This window comes from Chelonoidis abingdonii, chromosome 3 (genome assembly GCF_003597395.2).
Source record: "Chelonoidis abingdonii isolate Lonesome George chromosome 3, CheloAbing_2.0, whole genome shotgun sequence".
NCBI lineage: Eukaryota > Metazoa > Chordata > Testudines > Testudinidae > Chelonoidis > Chelonoidis abingdonii.
The window spans coordinates 108,930,526-108,949,435 of NC_133771.1; the positions used below are offsets into that span (position 1 = coordinate 108,930,526).

An 18,910-nucleotide genomic window follows, 5' to 3' on the forward strand; every position below is an offset into this window, starting at 1 on the left:
GTGTCTGCAGTCAACCTTCCCCTGCCCTCCACTTTCCTGTCTGTAATAGTGGAGTAATAACACCTTATTTAGAGTGGGGTCACGATAATACTTTGTTTAATGTTTGTAAGGTGTTTAGGGATGCTTGGATGGAAGATACTACAGAACAGGGGTTGACAAACTTTTTGGCCCAAGGGCCACGTCTGGGAATAGAAATTGTATGGCGGGCCATGAATGCTCGCAAAATTGGGGCTGGGGTGTGGGCTCTGGTTGGGGGTGCGGGCTCAGGGTGGGGCCAGAAATGAGGAGTCCAGGGTTCAGGATGGGGCTCTGGGGCAGGGGAGTGGGGAGGGTTCCAGCTGGAGGTGAGGGCTCAGGGGGGTGGCAGGGGATGAGGAATTTGGGGTGCAGGAGGGTGCTCCGGGCTGGGATCAAGGAGTTCAGAGGGTGGGAGGTGGATCAGGGCTGGGGCAGGGAGTTGGGGCGTGGAGAGATGCTCGGGGTGCCCAGAAGCAGCGGCATGTCCCTTTTCTGGGTCCTACGTGGAGGCATGGCCAGGTGGCTCTGCACGCTGCCCCCTCCAGAGGCACCGCCCCTGCAGCTCTCATTGGCTGTGGTTCCTGGCAAATAGGAGCTGTGGGGGCAGCACTTGAGGTAGGGGCAACATCCAGATCTGAGCCCCCTGGCTGTCCCTATGCATAGGAGCCAGAGGGGGGTCATGCCACTGCTACCGGGAGCTGTGTGGAATGGCTCCTGACCCTGCTCCCTGGCTGGAGTGTCGGAGTGGGGCCCTGCTGCTGTTCCTGGGAGCCGCGTGGAGCAGCTCCTGACCCAGCTCCGTGGCTGGAGCTCCAGAGCTGTGCAAGCTCCAGACCCTTCTCCCCAGTGGGAGCTTGAGGGCTGGCTTAAAACAGCTGGTGGGCCTGGCCTGCGTCCCATAATTTTCCCACCCATGTTGTAGAAGGAGAAAGCACTAAAATCCATAATCAAATATACAAATGCTGCATTTAACAAGGATCAACATTCAGAATAACCACAATGTATTAAACTGATAGAATTAATAAAGATTAAGTTTCCTGATGTGTGTTGATATTTATTCAGAACTATTTCCGTGGCGAATTCTGCTTTTAAAAAATGGCATGAGATGGCCCATGATTTGCAACGGGAAATAAGAAACCACAAGTAATTTTCAGCATTGCTATTATGCCAGGCTATTGCCACCATGCTGACCTGCTTTTGGTCAACTGCCACACAACATTTCTTAATGCCATTTGACGCATTTATTGTAAATCAATCCTGATAATGCCTGTTTATGTTAGGTGCTGCCGTTGATAAGGCCGGCACCTGCACAAATCACTAACATAAATGAGAATTGATTCTGGCACTGTGCACGGCACTGCGGGAGTCATGCTGGAGAACTATGTCTTTCTCAAGCTGCCATTGGACCGCAGGATCAGTAGTATCTTTGACCTTGATGAATAAGTGGCTGTAACTTTCAGGAGGGAATAATTAACAGCCTGCCCAGAGTCAGATTTATGCCAACAGAACTTCTAGTCTTTTGAGTGAAGGAAGATCTTACACAGCCATTGGTAAGCAGTTCCAATTGTTAATTACACTTGCTGTTAAAAAAAATTGTACTCTGATTCAAGTTTTAATATTGCTAGCTTCAACTTCCAGCCACTGGACCCTGGTCCATACTTAAAATTTAGATCAACCTAGCTAGGTCACTCAGGAATGTGAAAAATTCACAGCCCTGAGAGTTGTAGTTCAGCTGAGCTAACCCCCAGTGTAGACACAGCTAGGCCAATGGCAGAATTCTTTTGTCAATTTAGCTACAGGTGCTCGGAGATGTGGATTACCTACAGCAATGGAAAAACCCCTCTGGTCAATGTAGGAAGTGTCTACACTACGTCACTACAGTGGCATAACTGTAGTACCATATCTGTGCCATTCAAGTAGTGGAGACATGCCCTGGGTCTCGTTGGTACTTAACGGACCAGGATCAAGTCACTCTTTAGCCTTCTCTTCAATAAGGTCCACGGCCTTACTCAGGACATCCCTATTCAATACAATACATAAGCAGAGTCTTAACTTTTAAGATTTACCTTGAATTCAGTACAACTTCAGCATGTGCTTTAGTGCTGTCCTGAATAGGGATGAATTTAAGCATATTCATTCCCAGATAGGGGATTTGGTCTTTTATTGTAAGGTGTGTTTTCCAGACCTTAAAATCATTCTTGTACCTCTTTTTAAACCCTTTCTAATTTCTCAATATCAATTTTGAAATGTTGATGCCAGAACTGGACACTATTCCCATAAATGGTTTCATCAATGCTGAATGCAGAAGCAACAGCACCTGCTTACTCCTATTTAATATTCCCCGTTTAGCTGTCAGAGGAATGCATTGATTTTTTTTATCTACAACATTGCACAAGGTGCTCCGATTCAGTTAGTTAACTCCAGTGACCCCGTCACTGCAACTATGCTTTCATGTGAAAGTCTGTATTTTGTTGCTGATTACTTTGGCTTGACAAAAGCACCTAGCCTATTTTAATAAGATCAATTTAGGGTAATTAGAATGTTTATGGGTAATATATGCACTTTCCCTGAGGATGTTAAAAGTGTCACCAATAATTTACTGCTACTGCACTGATAGAGATTGGTATAGCGACTGTGGCGTGGCTGGTCAAGCAATAACAGTATTCCTATTTTTCCACCTTTGTTTAGATAGTAAACATTTTGGTGTAGGGACTATCTTTTACTAACACTAATACAATGGGGCTCAAATCTCATTTGGGGCCTCTAAGAGCTTCTATAATATTAATGACCACCATAGATAATGTTTCTGCAAAAACGATACATAGTAGAAGTTGTTAATTCCCACAAAAAATTGGTCTTTTCTCCCCACCTCTCAGTAAAGATTTTGCAGTAGAGGTAGTCAAGAGTTTATTAAAGCTTGATCCAATTCCCAAGGAAGCTTACAACAGTCTCTCAAGTGACTTCAATGGGGGCTAGACTGGGCCTTTAAATAAGTCTACTTATTTTTACCAAAATATGTGAAAGAACTTTCCCATGAAAATCTGTCATGGCCCTTAGAATCTTTGTGGCAGAAGATGCCTCAGATTCTTTCTCTGCTTCCTTCCTATTTTTTAATGATTTATTCAGTGCATAGTGAGAAAAGCTTCCTAACATTCTCTACAAATAATTGTTTTCAAGCACAGATAATTTGTTTTAATGTGTATAGCACGAGGAAGACACCAGAATAATCCTTATAGAGCATCATCTTTACTGTACAAGTCTTCAAAAATATGACAACATAGCAGAGGTTATGATAATTTCAGTACAAATCCAGCCTCTAGGCCAAATTGAGCCATGATTTGGATGAAATAAATACCTCTTCAAGGTATAAGCAACAATTTACATTTAACATTTAAAATCTTGAAGGAAGCCTGTTCAGTCTCCCATTTTTATGTGCAATTCCCACTGCTCCTTGAATTGCAGGAGATACGGTTCTTGGTCTTCTGATGGCTCATTAGATGCCTGCCTCTTACAGAGTTTGGACAAAAGCCCCTCTTTAGCAGGCTGATCACACACTTCGTGCTCAAATACTTCTTCATGTTCATTGCTCCCAAAACTGGACAAAGTAGGTATATAAAGTCTTCCAGTATGAGGATCCCAATCTACTAATATGGTCTGTTCATCCCCCTCTTCTACCTCCATTGTCCCAGTTTGATCTTGGAGGCTCTGTGTTATTGTTCTTAACTGGGGACAGTAAGACTGTCCTATTTTTTCAGTACCCAAATCAATCTGTGTATCATCTAGTAGTTCCTCTGGTGCAGCAGCCTCCTCCTTCCAACTGAGTTCTTTTAGTTTCTGCGCCGAACACATGTGCAGGTTACAGACATCAAGCTGGGGACAGTATGACTGTCCCATTTTATCGTCAGTGAAATCCCTCAAAGTGAGCTGTGGCTCATCTAGCAGTTCTCTTGGTGCAGAAGACTTCTCTGTCAAATCACATTCTTTTAGCTTTTGCACAGGAGAAAGGTCTGCAGGCCTCACATCAAGTTCATACTCTACAACCCCTTCATTTCTTCGACCCACAACAGAGTGGAATCCATGTTGGCAAATCCCATATTGCTCAGAGTCAGGTAAAATTTTCACATCTTCAGAGGTATCAATCACGTGTTTCACCTCCAATGCTCTTTTCAAAGGCTTATCATCAACTCTGTTTTCATCATGAATGGAGCTGCAACTGTGGCTGGCCCTGCCGATTAAATTAATGGTTTCCTGGGAAGTCTTGTACTCACCCATCATATTAATAGTGATGAAGTTAACCACTACTTTTTCAGAAGGGATAAAAACCCTTTCATCACATTTATCGGTGTAGTGCAATACCTGAAATAGAAAGACATCGTGATTTAAAAAAAATACAAGTGATACCATCTAACTGCAACTTATTTGGCATCTACTTTTAAAATGTACAATTAGGTCCCATCTGGTCAGGGTTCAGGAGGAGAGGAAGGGAGAAGTGCAAAATGGCCCACTCTCTTTAAGCAGTGACAAGAGGATCTTAGTAGGGTCATTCAGAAAGCTTCCACCCTAAGGCAAAGTTCACAGTGCATTCAGTAATCAGGTTTACCTTCACATTGGAAGTTGTGGGTTTAAACACAGGACTGAGAGTCCAGAGATTTGTGTTCTACTTTCGGTGATGCCACAGAGTGCATTTGTGACCCTGGAGCAAGTTATTTCACCCTCTATGCACCTCCATTTGTAAAATGGGGATATCACTAGTTACCCACTCCTCACAGAAGTTGTGTGTGTCATAACTTGCTTGTCAGCATTTGCAAGGTGATCCAAGATCTTCCGATGGAAAATATTACAGGATTACAAAGTACTAGTTAAATAATAGCTGTACTTAGGTTTCTTCCAGTTTGAGAGACATTACTGGTGTCTACCAGCAATTCTCATTTTAAGTATAAAGAACCTCTCTCCAATCAGCAGACTCTTTCAAATGCAGCAAGTGCAGCCACTGTAAATAAAATACACCCGGGGGGACCCCAAAAACCAGAAACCATGAAGCTGCCTTTTTTATTGTAAAAGTGTAGCACTTTAATGCTCAGTAAAATGAGAGACTAATACCACTAATCTGAGAAAGGTGTAGTGTAGCACAAAAGCTGTTCCAGAAAGTTCTCCGAATGCTCTTCAGTTCTGACTTGAAACATCTTGGTTATTCCACCTCCCCATGGCTGGAGACTCCCAATCAGGGGAGGAGTTTGCAGATGTGGCAAAATGGTGGTTGGGATATGGACTAATTTTCACTTGTTACTTAATTGATGATTTTAACGTCAAGAGGTGGAACTTGGAGAAGATGTACCTTCATGAGGTCTGGCCACAGCAGCAACTCTGAACTCCCCTGAGTGCAAAGGCTGCCCTATGCTAGTGACAATGCCAGTTCTGGTCTTCCCAGATGAAGCTGGCTCCATATAAGAGGGAGGGAGTGGCCCAGTGGTGGTCCAAAAACAGCACAATGGTTGCACTGTCCCATGGTTTTTGAAAGTATTGTATCCTCTTGAGGCACAATCCCTGCAAGAACTCTTGTAAGATGCTGCACCTACAGCACCAACCCTGCCATGGTGCTGTAGGCTTAATCCCATCATTCTCTCTACCTCCTTCAAACCCTCCACGCTCTGTCACGGGGAGTGAGTTAACAAAGGTAGGTTGGTTTAACTATGTGGCTTAGGGCTGTGAAAAATTTCCCACCCTGTGAGATGTAAAGACAACCTAAACCCTGTGAAGACACCGCTAGTTGACGGAAGAATTCTTCTGTTGACCTAGTTACCATCTCTCGAACAGGTGGGTTTACTACAGCAATGCAAGAACCCCCCTGTCGCTGTAGTACATGTCTACACTACAGTACAACTGCAGCTGTGCTGCCACAGCATTTCTAGTGTAGACATACTCTGAGTAAGGTATTTTTTATGATGGTGCATCAGTGTTTGTGCAACTTGCTGTGTAATATCTAGGAGATAAAGTTCTTTTAGGGATTAGAAATGAAATCTCCCACACCCCACCCTATTCTTTTAAAGATATTTTCTTAAAAAAATTGTTAACATAATAAAATGAAAGAGAAAAACTTATAAATGTTTTTACAAACATCTTTGGGCTATCTAATTAGTAGTACAGTTGGATGCTAGTAGAATAATATACAAAAGCAGAGCTAACTCAGATTGTACTGTATTTGAAAATATACTAAAATTGAAAGTTAAGTAATGTGCCCAGTGCAGACATGCTAAATCCTCCAGAAACATAATTAAACAGTGAACTGGAATAATATCTAGTAATAGTCCAAGTCAGCATCACTATTCAATTTGGTCTTGACTTTTTGCATTTTTAATTCTCTCCTCTATTTGGTGATGAATTAATCTAATTAATCATTTTTGCTCACTGAATCCTCTCCATAGATCTCCCTGGGTAAATATAGAAATCTTGCCAGCTTACTAATGGCATTTGCCTCAGTGCACCTTAGTCCTTGCTTATAGCAATGACCCTTTCCAAGACTAAGAGAATAGTTCCATTTTGATGTTCAGTAACTTTGGGCATCTTTTTAGGAAAGACTGCCAGGCAGTCATGCCTAACACAGGCACAGCTGTTAATATAAGAAATACAGAAGAATGAGTAAAATTAACAACCAGCATGTGATGCTCTTTTCTTGATATGAGTGGGAATTATGGCACTGATCCTGCAATATATGGCACGCAGGCAGGCTGTAACGCCCACATGGAGGTTTAGTGAATTCAATGGGGCTCCACATAGGTGCAATGTAAATGGCAGGACTGGGGCCTTAGCGAGTAATGAGGAGCACTTACCAGGTTAGCCGGATGCTTTTGCTTGCTGACATGAATATACCTGTACACATAATAGCCTGCCATAGAGATAATGAGGCCTGTTAAAATGATGGGCAGAATACATCCAAATACGATTGTTACAGTCTGCTCTACGATTGGATCTGTTAATAAAACAGAAGTTATTGCATTATTTAGTTTACTTCTTAATACTATGAGTTGTCCCAGGCACCTGTCACACTGCTGTCTAGATGGAGGATGTGAGTGTGCTGCATTCAGGGATTTTTGGCATCTGGATGAAGATGGTGACATTTGATCCAGAGACCAAATTTTGATAATTCCACTTGTCTTTGCTGGTGGAACTAATCAACCTAACTCACCCTTACTGTGAGAAAAATGCCTACTGAAAGAACAGTTTTAATCCTGATTTCTCTTGGATACAGAACCCATTTTCTTCCAAGAAAGGATTGTTTTACCCAAAGACCCCAGCTCCATGCAGCAGAACTGAACAGTCTGCTGTGTTTCCTGCTGGTATTGGTGTAGGCATACTCCTGTATTCTCTGGATTTGAAGACTGGGTGGGTAAGGAGGGAGAGAGAAAGAGAAAGAGCGTGCACACATACAAACGGATTCCGGAATCCATTAAACTGCAACAAAGACCATAGGGCTACTGGGAGAAAGAGAATAGAAGGTGATGAGCTTTATGCCCTGAGGAACAGCCTGCTCACAGATGAAGTTATGTCATGTGAGCCTGTAGGGAGGCGCCCTGGCTCCCCACCACGCCTGAGAGGGATGAGCCAGAACAGGTGCCTCAGTGAGCGGAGCCACGGCCGCCTGTCTCTGCCCCCTGGAAGTCAAGGGGCGGGACAGGAAGTATAAAAGCCTGGCCTCAGCGCTCAGTTGGCTGCAGACTGCTGGAGAGGACAGACGCTGGTGCCCGAGCTCCCGTTGGGCCCAGCCTGCCCCGTGCTCACTACCTGGAGGAATGCTGACCTGACCTGCCTCATGCCCGGTACCTGGAGGAACGCTGGCCTGAGCTTCCCTGTGCCCAGTATCCAGAGGAGCTGCCCGAGCTTCCCCAGGCCTGGTATCCTGAGGAACCCATGGGCTGGGACCCACCGGACAACACCGGCCAAGGACAGGTACCTAGAGTGGGGGAGATTGGAAGTGACCCGGCGGAAGTTAACCCCAGTCTGGCTCCAGGGGACCCTGAACCAATGTCAGTGTGTTACGGCCAGGATTCCCCACTGACTGCAGCGAACCCTTGCTGCTGCTAGGGCCCCAGGCTGGGATGCAGTGGAGTGGGAGGGCCTGCGTTCCCCCTGCCACCCGTCCAAGGGTGGCAGACACCCCCTCCCCCTGGCCTGAAGAGGCCTCTTGTGCTGTTTAACTAGCTGTTCAGTCCCTGCTTGAGGGTCTGACCCTTACCAGTGTTTGCTGCCCTGCCCTGAGCCAGGATTTGGGCTTTGCAGACTGCTACTGTTCACCTGTTGCTCAGCCCTGCTGAAAGGCCTGAGCTTGAACTGTGTGCTGCCCCACCCTGCCCAAGGGCCTGGGCTTATAGACTGTTAACTTGTTGCTCAGCCCCTGCTGAAAGGCCTGAGCCTAACTACTTGTTGCCCCGCCCTATGCAAGGGCCTGGGCTATAGACTTTGTATTCGCTCAGCCCTGCAGGAAGGCCTGAGCTGTAAGCTGCCTACTGCCCTGCCCCACCCAAGGGCTGGGCTTATGTACTGTGTTGCTCAGCCTTGCTGAAGGGCCCTGAGCCCGAACTGCTTGTTGCCCTGCCCCTGCTCCAGGGCCGGGCTTATAGACCCTGTGTTAGCTTAGCCCCTGCTGAAGGGCTAGGACTCGGAATTGCTTAGAGACTATCCGTTTGCTCAGCCTGGCTGGAGGGTCTGGACCCAGCACGGACTGCTGCCTGTAGGGAGGCGCCCTGGCTCCCCACTGCGCCTGAGAGGGATGAGCCCCAGCACCGGACCCTTACAGAGCAGTCAGTAGGACCCTGTGTGTTCCGCAGCCAGGGAAAAACATTTTGGGATATTCTTCATCAGTATAATGGATCAAAAGCTGGTGGGGGAAGAGAGAAGGGGAAACTTTCCAAAATCAGAACTGCCCCTTTCATTTGGCACCCTAGGCAGTTCTTACCTGTACCTATTCTAGAATTTCCCCTGTTTTAACAAGACATATAACTGTGATAATCTCAAACTCTGATCTAAGTTTCATTCTCTTCACATGTTGCAGATTTGTACATACCTTTCAGAGTAGCAATACAATGTTCTTTGGAAAATCCACTGAGCAAAAGTGGTGTTGTAACGTATGTCTGTACATTGACACAGTAAACTGTATTGGATTCCAACCGGGGCACAACCAATGTATTGTTTTTAATAGAGAAGACCCACTAGAAAAAAGAAGATGGTAACTTTTATTTAGAGCCTACCCTAAAACACAGATGATGGATTTTATTAAAACAAACAAAAACAACTTGGAAAGAGCAACATTCTAACCATTATCGTGGGCTAGACCATGAAGCCTAAATTATTTCCATGTTTCTGAACACTAATGAAAACAGAATTAGTTATTACATTACCTCATCTGGGCATTACCTTCTATTTAATGTAATATTCTGTAACGTTACTGACCAATTCCCCCTTTACAGAAAGGAGAGAAAACTACTAGCATATACTCAGATGGATATTGTGATATACAAGAAACATCCCTCTGGTCTTTCTGTAGGACATCCTAACAAGGTCCAGTAAAGCTACATTTAGTTTTCATTTTAGGCCAACCAGAGTTAATAAGAGTTTTAACTTTGCCTTAAATAGGAACAGAATTAAGCCCTCTCACTTCTCTATGGGTTTGGAAAGCTGGACCATTATTGAACAGCACTGGTGGAGTCCCACTTTGTTCAAAAAGCAAACTGTGACATCAGAGGAAAAAAGGCTGCTAACAATGTCTCTTCATAGTTCATCTGTGGAACAATTGCAGCTTTTAGGCATTTTAAAGAAACAGCATGATATTAATATGGAGCAGCTGATAGGGTAGTATAAAGTGTCATGGGTGTAGATTGGTAACCGTAGTCATGAATGGTGAATCCACAAGTGAATTATGCAGGACAGCTCAAATGAGTATTAATAGAACATTCACACTACACCTTTTATTCTCTACGTGCCACGTTACAGGAAGACTGCTTAAGACACGTATTCAAGTTTTACAATACTTTTTTAAAATTAGGATAAGAGTTTGTTAAACTCTGCTTGTTAAACTAGGTGCCTGATCTTGGAGGCAAATTAAAAATAGCAATTACATTTAAAACAGCCGCAAAAGAGATCTAAAAATAACTTTCCTATATATAAAATTGTTATAGCGTCATTGGCCAATATTTTGGCACTTTGCAGGGCTTGCACCTAGTGATGTCCCTTTTGAAAGTTGGGCATCTCCCCTCTCCAATGATATAATGCACCTGTTTTGAGCCCTGCAAAACTGTGAGAAATTGGACCTGGCCAGTGCCTAAATTTGCTTATCCTGCACTTCACAGCATTGTAATTTGGAAGAGTGTGTGTGTGTGTGTGTGTGTGTGTGTGTGTGTGTGTGTGTGTGTGTGTGTGTGTGTGTGTGTGTGTGTGTGTGTGTGTAAGGGTGGTGGTAGAAATATTTTTATAGCAAGTCACTGTTTTTCTTATGTGCCTGCTTGAAGCTGCTCCATGATTTAGAATATTAGATTGAATCGGGTGAGAAGGATTGGTGGGCAGTGTTCAGATGTGGTGGTCACAGGATGTTGTTTATCACACAAGTTTTACAACCAGATGTGTGGCATTGTGACTGGGTGGACTAGACCCAAAGGGAGGCTTCAGGGTCCCGCCACACTTGTCCCAGGAAAAGAGCAGTGGAGAGGTCCTCCAAGCAGGCTAGAGTGGTTGCAGAGAAAGCAGCCAATCAGGGCCCAGGAGGGCCCTATAAGAGGCGCTGTAGCAGCAGAGACAGACAGTTCCCTGCTGGAGTTAGAGGAGTGCAGATGGTGCTCCTGGCTGGTTAAAGGAAACTGCAGGACAACAGACAGCTTAGTGGTAGTATGGACTGGAGAGCTCCTGGCTGGCCGCTAGGCCTGAGCTTAGAAGAGCCCTGATCTCAGGGTAAGGCATCAGTGAAGGGTGGGGCTGCAGGGAAGTGGCCCAAGGAACTGAAGGCAGTTTTGGTAAGGGGACATGGTAGTGCACAGCTGCTATTCTTAGGGTCTCTGGGCTGGGACCTGGAGTAGTGGGTGGCCAAAAGGCCTACATCTGGACAGCAGTAAGCCCCCAGAAGGAAGTAAACTGTCAGGAGGCCCAGGTGGAGAGCTAGGACCAGAACAGATTAAGAGGTCTCTGAGGAGGAAACAATGGTCTCTGAGGAGGAAGACCTGGGGGTATGGCCTGATACCAGGACTGGTTTGAAAAAAAGAAGATGCACCTGGCCAGAAAGGTGCGTCAGCGAGAGGTGGGTGCCATGCCTTTACAGGCATGTACAGAATTATATTTCAATAAATGTCTTAGCATATAAGCCTGTTTGTCAGCCTGAGACAGAATTTTGGGTTTGACTTTTTGATATTCTTATACTACTTTGCGTGAAGAACAAAGACACTGTGTATTGCATTTCCCAAAACCAGATAGGGCTTTTGGTACAATGAGAAGAAATAAGGGATAGAGCAGTTAAAGCATTACAGGGTATGGTGGGAGTGTAATACATGAGCATATGCTGGAAGGCTGCCTGGCTCTTCTCTCAAGGCAAGATCAAGCAACCAGTCGGGAGGGGCAAGCGGGGATTGGGGGGGAAGGTATAAAACACTGAAAGGTCAAAGAAATGCCTGTCCTGACCTTAGCACAACCTCACTCCTTACCCCTCCCATGGAGTATGAAAGGGGTGTGACTGTGGGCATGCTTTGCAGGTATAGTGGGGGCCTCCTAAGAAGGAAGAGGTGGGAATGGGGAACTGGGACATAGGCAAGATTCTGCGGCGTCAGAGCTGGAACGGAACACTGGGAAACGGACTCTGCCGGTGTGTAGAGCTATGGATATGTTTGCTTGGAACTAACTCCATAAACGTCTCATTGCCTGCACTTCGGACTTCTGGTCTTCCGCTTTTGGTCTGCGCGACTAGAACCAGGGGAGAGGGTGAAAGAAAAGCCTTCTAACCAAATGAATTAAACTGGCCATCCCATTACTTACAGTGCAAGTTCCATAAACATGTGAAAAGATTTAATATGTACTGTTCTATGGTCTTTTCAAACTTACTCTTTTCTTTGTTTTTTTGTTGAGTACAGACACATTATATTGCAGGCCAGAGTAGACTTGATACAAAGATATAGATTCCTCTTCCGGGGTTCTTTTCCATTTCTCAGGAGCAGTCAGAACTATTGATACAGATTTTTCAGTGGAAGACACAGTAACTGCTGGTGGATCAATTTTAGCTGGAAAGATAAGTTTATACATAAAGTCATTTCAGACAGCAAAGGTAAATTTGATATGACTACTATGATATTAAAATTTCCTGAACTGTGGATGATATTAAGTTTCATTATAGATTTTTGGGACTTAACTGTAACTTAGAATAATTCCTTTTATATTGTTAGAAATGCATTATCTGGATAAGCAACTAAGCCTTAATATCAACAGTGTAGATACTACTGGATTGGGAGTTTGGGTTAGGAATCCTTGTGTCTAGCAGACTAAAAAGCCTTGAAATTTACGACTTGACTTATGTCAATGTGCATAAGATTTTAGCTTACTAAAATGAGCTAAGTTACTGGGAATTTCTGGAGAGCACTCTGTCTGTCTGGTGCAGATGAGAGACACGACACTATATATTATTGTTATGGGCACTGCCTGGTTAGTAGGAGCTATAATGGAAAAGTATTATTATGGACTGCAGAACACTTTTTCTTCTTAATGTGTTCTCCAAACCATACATGGACTGTTGCCAGCTTTTCAAGTAGAGTGAAGTATTACCATACCTTCAAACACTGGCCACCTATTATTCAGCACACAGTAGAGACATTTCCAAACATACTTAATATGCAATTGGCATAGAAACTCAAATTATCAGATACACTCCAACTAGTTTTGCCAATAGCAAAAACAGTTTTGACATGCTAGGAAATAAAAGTTTCTTCCTTTGCACTTGAGGGTGAGCATGCAATGTTAATAAATATTTCATGATGTAATCATAGCTATGAATCCTTAACTTTATTGTCTTTCCTTACTATCAGTGAGAGGATTGAACCGTGCAGTTTCTGTCCATCTGGAGCAGCTGCCACTGAAAAAGGCTTTTACACTTGCATAGTATTGGTCCTCGTGGTTATATGTTTCATTGGAGAGGTCACACCATGTTCTACTGATGTTCTTGCATTCTGACTTTTTAATCCATTTACCTATGCCGTATCTGCATGAGAGAGAAGAGAGAGCTGAACAAGAACCATGGGCAGAAACATAGTAGTCACCTAGTAAACTGCACATATGAAGAACAGAACTTTGGGCTCCCAAATCTCAGGCAGCTACCATTTGTATTGATGGAGATTTCCCAGTAGCGGGTTGTAATTACTAAGGGTTTACATCTTCTTTATAAATTAGAGCAATACAATTAACTTACCTGCCATCCACCAGAGGGCAGTAGTGAACATACACACTAGCTTAACGAGCTATACTCCGGAGATGTAATTAAGGGTGTGTTATTGCTCCCCTGACAAAATACCTATTTTAAGGGGTTATCATTTGGATGCAAAACACATAAAAGAAATCTGTTTATATGACTACAAAGTTCTGCTCCTTGGGTCCTGTTTGTCAGTCTGATTGGGCCATTTTGTTCCTGAAACCTGGCTCAGCCAACCACTTGAGGCTCTCACCACACTGAGGGAATGCTGACACTATGAAGGCCCAGACTCAAAAAGGTACTTAGATATCTAAATGGCAGATTTAAGTGCCAAAGTCTGTTTTAGGCTGAGATTCACAAAACTCCCACCAAACCCGGTAGGTGCCTAAACTGACTCAGTGCCTCAATTTTCAGGGTAAAAGTTCCCTGGGTGCCTACGTTTCTGCCTTTGAGCACACACACACTGCCACATTCCTCCAGGCATCCAGATGCCCATTTGGATCGGGTCCCATTCAAAAATCTGGCTGCTGGAGGAGCTTATGGTGCCCTGCCTTGCAACTTTTAGCACAGTGGTTAGTACACCCAGCTGGAATGTGGGAGACCCAAGTTCATAGGCGCTGACTTTGTGGGTGCTTTAGAGCTAGAGCACCCACAGGAAAAAAAAGGTGGGTGCTTAGGACCCACTGGCAGCCACCCTATAAATGCCTCTCCGTCCCCCCCAGCACCTCCTGCTCACCGGCAGACCCTGTTGATCTGTGCCGCCCCCTCCCTCTCAGCGCCTACTCCTCCCTCCCAGCGTCTACCACAGATCAGCTGTTTTGTGGTGTCAGCAGGTGCTGGGAAGGGAGAGGGGAGAAGCGAGGGTGAAGAATGCTCGGGGGAGGGGGCGGAACTGGGCAGAGAAGAGGTAGGAAGAGGTGAGGTGGGGGCGGAGCAGGGGTGGAAAGAAGTAGGGAGGGAGCAGGGCATCGGAGGAAGGGGTGGAGGGGAGGCAGAGCCAGGGGAGCACCCCCCAGCAGATTATAAACTCTGCGCCTATTTCCCAGGTTCAATTCCAGGCCTCAAGTAGAGGGGGAGAAAGGATTGAACATGGGTCTCCCATCTCTCTAACCACTAAGCTCTGGCATATTCTGATAGGGATCTCTGTCAGTCTCTCCTGTTGACGCTCTTCCACTTTGGAATCATATTTAAAGAGCCATTGGGCTGGGGGAGGGGGAGAAGAGAGAGAGAGAATGGCTGTAGCCTGGTGAGCATCACAACACCTTAGTGACTCTAGGACAAGAAGCCTATGCTATCCCTCCAGCTAGCACAGAAAGCCAGGCCAAAGGAAAAGGGGCATGGCATGGATTCTCCTATGCCTGGTTGCTAGAACAACTCCTGGAGGACTTTAGCAAAAGGCTCAAGTACAGCAACTTGTAGGTGGTCTGAATTTGGCTTCATGTTATGACAAAGTTATTACAGTAAGGAAGGGGTAAAGTCACCTAGCAGCAGGGGGGTAAGACAGAATCATTGTCCATCATCAATACTATTCAAGGGCCAAATTCTTCCACCATCATTCACATTGAATAGTATCTTACTACACAAGTGGTAATGGTGCTTCTTAATGTGGGTAAGCGTAACCAGACTGTGGCTCTAAGCCACATTCTTAGTCATTCTGAGTCAGATATTATCCTTCACAGATAAAGGCCTGATTCTGCTCTCACATATATTGATTTTACCCTAGCATAATTCCATTAATTTCAATAGAGTTACCTCCTAATTTCCAAGTGTATATGAGATCAAATTTGGACTCTTAGAAAATTCCAAAGAACGGGCACATTCTACCTTCCATCAACTACCATATCCCATGCACAAGTGTTAACAATTTACACAGTTTCTCTATGATTTGGATCCAGCCTCTCTGTGGCACAATGTCCCTTCATCTCTTCGTCTCATATCTCTGCAATGCTCCCATAAGCTCTTATTTTATACCTTCACATATTCTGTCCTCACACTTCCTTCAACTGAGCCTATACTAAGTAATAACAAAATAAATAGTTTCAACTATTTACTTTTATTTACATCTCCAAGCCCTGATTCATTCTCAAAATTAGTTTTCCATCCTTGCCTTTGCATAAAGGTGCCTTTATATAAGCTACTAGAATGGGAAAAGAGACAGTGGGCAAACTTACATCAAATACTTCACCTTATAGAGTACTCCCTCTCCCAGTTCTTCTGGTGGTGACCAATGCAGGATATTCTTCAGGTTTTTAGATTCAAAATGGACATTTCTAGGACTGGGCAAAGAACAGTACAGTTCTGCTGGAAAAGAATATTAAAAAGGTACAACACACTAAGAATCACAGAAGACATTTGCTTCAAAGCAAATTTATTTAGTAACCCTAAAATGTGCAACATTTTTTTTTTCCTGCCAAAAAGCAGAGCTGTATTGGTCATGAAATCTGGATTATTTTCTGAGTTGTCTCATAGGAATTGCCCTACTGGATCACACAAGAGGTCCACCTAGTCCAGTATCCTGTCTCTGATAGTGGACAGCACCAGACATTCAAAGGAAAGTGTAAGAACCACAGAGTATGCACATGTGGGATAACCTGTCCCTCCTATTAGGTCTCACTCTAATCTCTAATAGTTAGGAGATGGCTTAAACCCCGAAGCAATAATTTCCACCTATTTGTCAGGAAGGCTTACTCTTCTGTAATCCTCTGGAGCCATTTTAACCCCCCTGGAGCCTTTTTAAAAATATGGGTTACAACTCATTCTGGCTCACTGAAAAATACAGGTTAGAGAGTTTTTTTTTTTATTTGCAGTCAGCTATTTCCCAAAATAACCAGGGCCAAACCGTGCACCCTTTACTTACAACTCAGTAAGTGTTTTTAAGAGCTCTGTGTAACTCAAAAGCTCGTCTCTCTTGTCAACAGAGGCTGGTCCAATAAAAGACATTATCTCACCCACCTTCCCTCTCTAATTGTTTGCTTTTGTGAAACAAAACTATTCTACGTGAAGCCTGTGTGGAGAGCTCCTATGTAATAACAGCTTTTCTTGGTTAAAGAACATTGTTTTGAGTGACGCTGCTGCATACCCTTATTATAATATTGCTGCAGACTATGGTCTCTTATTATTACCACTACTACTACTGAGACAAGCATGAACCAGAATAGTAGGCTTCTAGTGTACAGTTGCTGTAAGTAATCATTTTGTCACGTTATTACCTTTAACATTACTCGCTGACACTTTGTTTACACTGGAACTTCATCCGCAAAACTTCAGGTGTTTTACCTCCCCCGCCCCCACCCAACAAAAGTTTTGCCCTGGGGTTGCCCAGCTGATAAAGTTGCTGCTGCTCGCTCATCAGGGTGGAATATTTTTGTCGGCAGAAGAGCTCAAACAGCAGCTACACAGCCATGTCGCTAAAAGCTGCGTAGTGTAGACACAGCCTGAGATTCTGATCTTACTTACACAGGTGTAAATCTGTATATCTTCATTGACGTCACTGTATTCACCCAGACATAAATGGGATCAGAATCCAACCCTATGTTAGCTACGGGAGTGTTACTCAGCTAAATTACTATTCATTGAGACAGTTCTTGAAATAAAGGATTAAACAAGGAATTTAGTTTTGGTCTAATATGGGCCTCAGTTCAGCAAAATACTGAAGTAAGTGCCTAACATAGCATATTTCCATGTCAATGGGAAATCTCACATGCTTACATTCCTTGCTGAATTGGGGCCTTAATGAGGATACCATAACCAGGGTCAAACCGTGCACCCTTTACTTACAACTCAGTCCCATGTGCCTCCTGCCAGGAGCATTGTTTGACATCACTGGAAGCTGAAGGCACTCAGCAACACTTAGGATCAGGACTGATTTTTCTGAAGTTGGACAACAGCCCAACTGTCTTCTTTGCATTATTTCTTATCGTAAGTATGAGGCTATGAGAGCACAAAAGGGAATTAAAAAAGGGAATCTGTGGCCACTCTGGACTTTTCAAGGCCCCCTAAACCCATCCTTTAGAGATGTAGTTCCTCTTTAGCTGAACAAAGAACCAGAGGAATGAGGAAGTAAAACATTATAATGTAATGAACAACAGGAACCTAACAGAAGGGTTAGTCCTTGTGGTGAAACCTGACCTTGTTACTGCCTTAAATGGCCTTAAAGAATTATTTGAAGTTTATTTCAGTATCATTTAAATATTTATTCTCCAGATGTGTAACACTTAATTACACTTGTGGCACTGGTTTATAAATCAAATCAATGTCACCACTGCTCCCTTAATTGACTTCTCTCACCTTAGGATTTCCTAAGGCCAAACTGTAAAAACAAAAGTAGGAAATACTTTCTAAAAATAAATCTGAGAATATAATATTGTTGCAATTCTACTGGGGAGAGTTAAGGTTACTGCTTTTATTTGAAAGAGACTTTCTGATTTAGGGTGGAAATATAATCTTAACTCTGAATTTTCCAGTCTTCAAAATATATATAATCATTTTTGAAAGGTAATATACAGTCAAAACACTGGTATGTGCCTGTATGCTTAACTTCACCTTATAAATATCCTCCATAAACTTTTTGATCAATGTTGCCCCCTTTGGCCTGAGCGGTAAGCCAATATTTGGGGCCTTACAAGATTGTTGCAGTTAGGTGGAGAAATTAATGATATGAATTATGTATTTCTTTGGTGCAATCTTGTATATTTACAAAAAATGTACACAAAAGCCAGGTACCCTTAATGCAGTAGAAACAAACCAACAGCAGGCAGTTTCCTAGTTCCTAGCTCTCTCTTTCCAAGTCTGCCTCCCTAGTAATTTCTGTGCCCAAGAAGCCTCTCTGCTCCCTCTCAGGGCCACATTAGTGTTGCCAGGTGCCTAGTTTTTCACCAGAAAGTCCAGTCGAACAGGGGACCTGGAGGCATGTGGTTAGATGTACTGACTGGACACCTAATGTCTGGTTACTGAGGGTGGGAGGCACCAAGTCATCAACCTGCACCAGCCCATGCTCAGCTGGAGCTGCCTTCTACCTGCATCTCGTGGGCAGGCAGGTGGGCTTTGCATCAGGCTGCAGCTCTGGAGCAGAGGGAGCCCAGCAGGGTGGGGAGAGGGAGATAGAGAGGATCCAGCTATGAGGAAGAGGAACGGGGAAGAGCAGCAAGTGACAGAAGACTGGAAAGAATGATTAATATGTGGGATCTGCATCTAAAACCAGGGCTGCCAAGAGCGGGTTCGGGCCCCAGTGAAAAAAATTTGCGGGCGGACCAGCAAGCGTGGACCAGCTAAACAGGGCTGGAAAAGCCGGGCCCTGGGCCCCTCTCTGGACTTCCGGGCCCCGGTAATTTGTACTGGCTTCCCCCTATTCTCATCAGCCTTGTCTAAAACGCCAATATACATATCACTGCAAAGAAAAAAACCCAAAACCAGCAATAAACTAGCCTGCTAAAGACCATCACACAAGCAGACTACCTCACTGTGGTG

General features: G+C 44.1%; 1 protein-coding gene across 2 annotated transcripts in view; it reads right to left on the reverse strand.

Annotated features, from left to right (window-relative positions):
- Positions 1 to 2,748: 2,748 nt before the first annotated feature.
- Positions 2,749 to 18,910, reverse strand: part of IL20RA (interleukin 20 receptor subunit alpha) — a 29,996-nt gene continuing 13,834 nt past the window's right edge. Inside the window, exons 2-7 of one of the 2 annotated variants that reach the window (XM_032770048.2) lie at positions 15,616 to 15,742; positions 13,059 to 13,237; positions 12,091 to 12,266; positions 9,077 to 9,221; positions 6,846 to 6,985; positions 2,749 to 4,374 (exon numbers count right to left, since the gene is read on the reverse strand). In XM_032770048.2, coding sequence (XP_032625939.1) covers positions 3,433 to 4,374; positions 6,846 to 6,985; positions 9,077 to 9,221; positions 12,091 to 12,266; positions 13,059 to 13,237; positions 15,616 to 15,742 — 1,709 coding nt within the window. In that variant the 3' untranslated portion in view covers positions 2,749 to 3,432. Of the gene's footprint in view, positions 4,375 to 6,845; positions 6,986 to 9,076; positions 9,222 to 12,090; positions 12,267 to 13,058; positions 13,238 to 15,615; positions 15,746 to 18,910 lie in introns of both variants that reach the window. The other variant, XM_032770040.2, reaches the window with a different exon arrangement.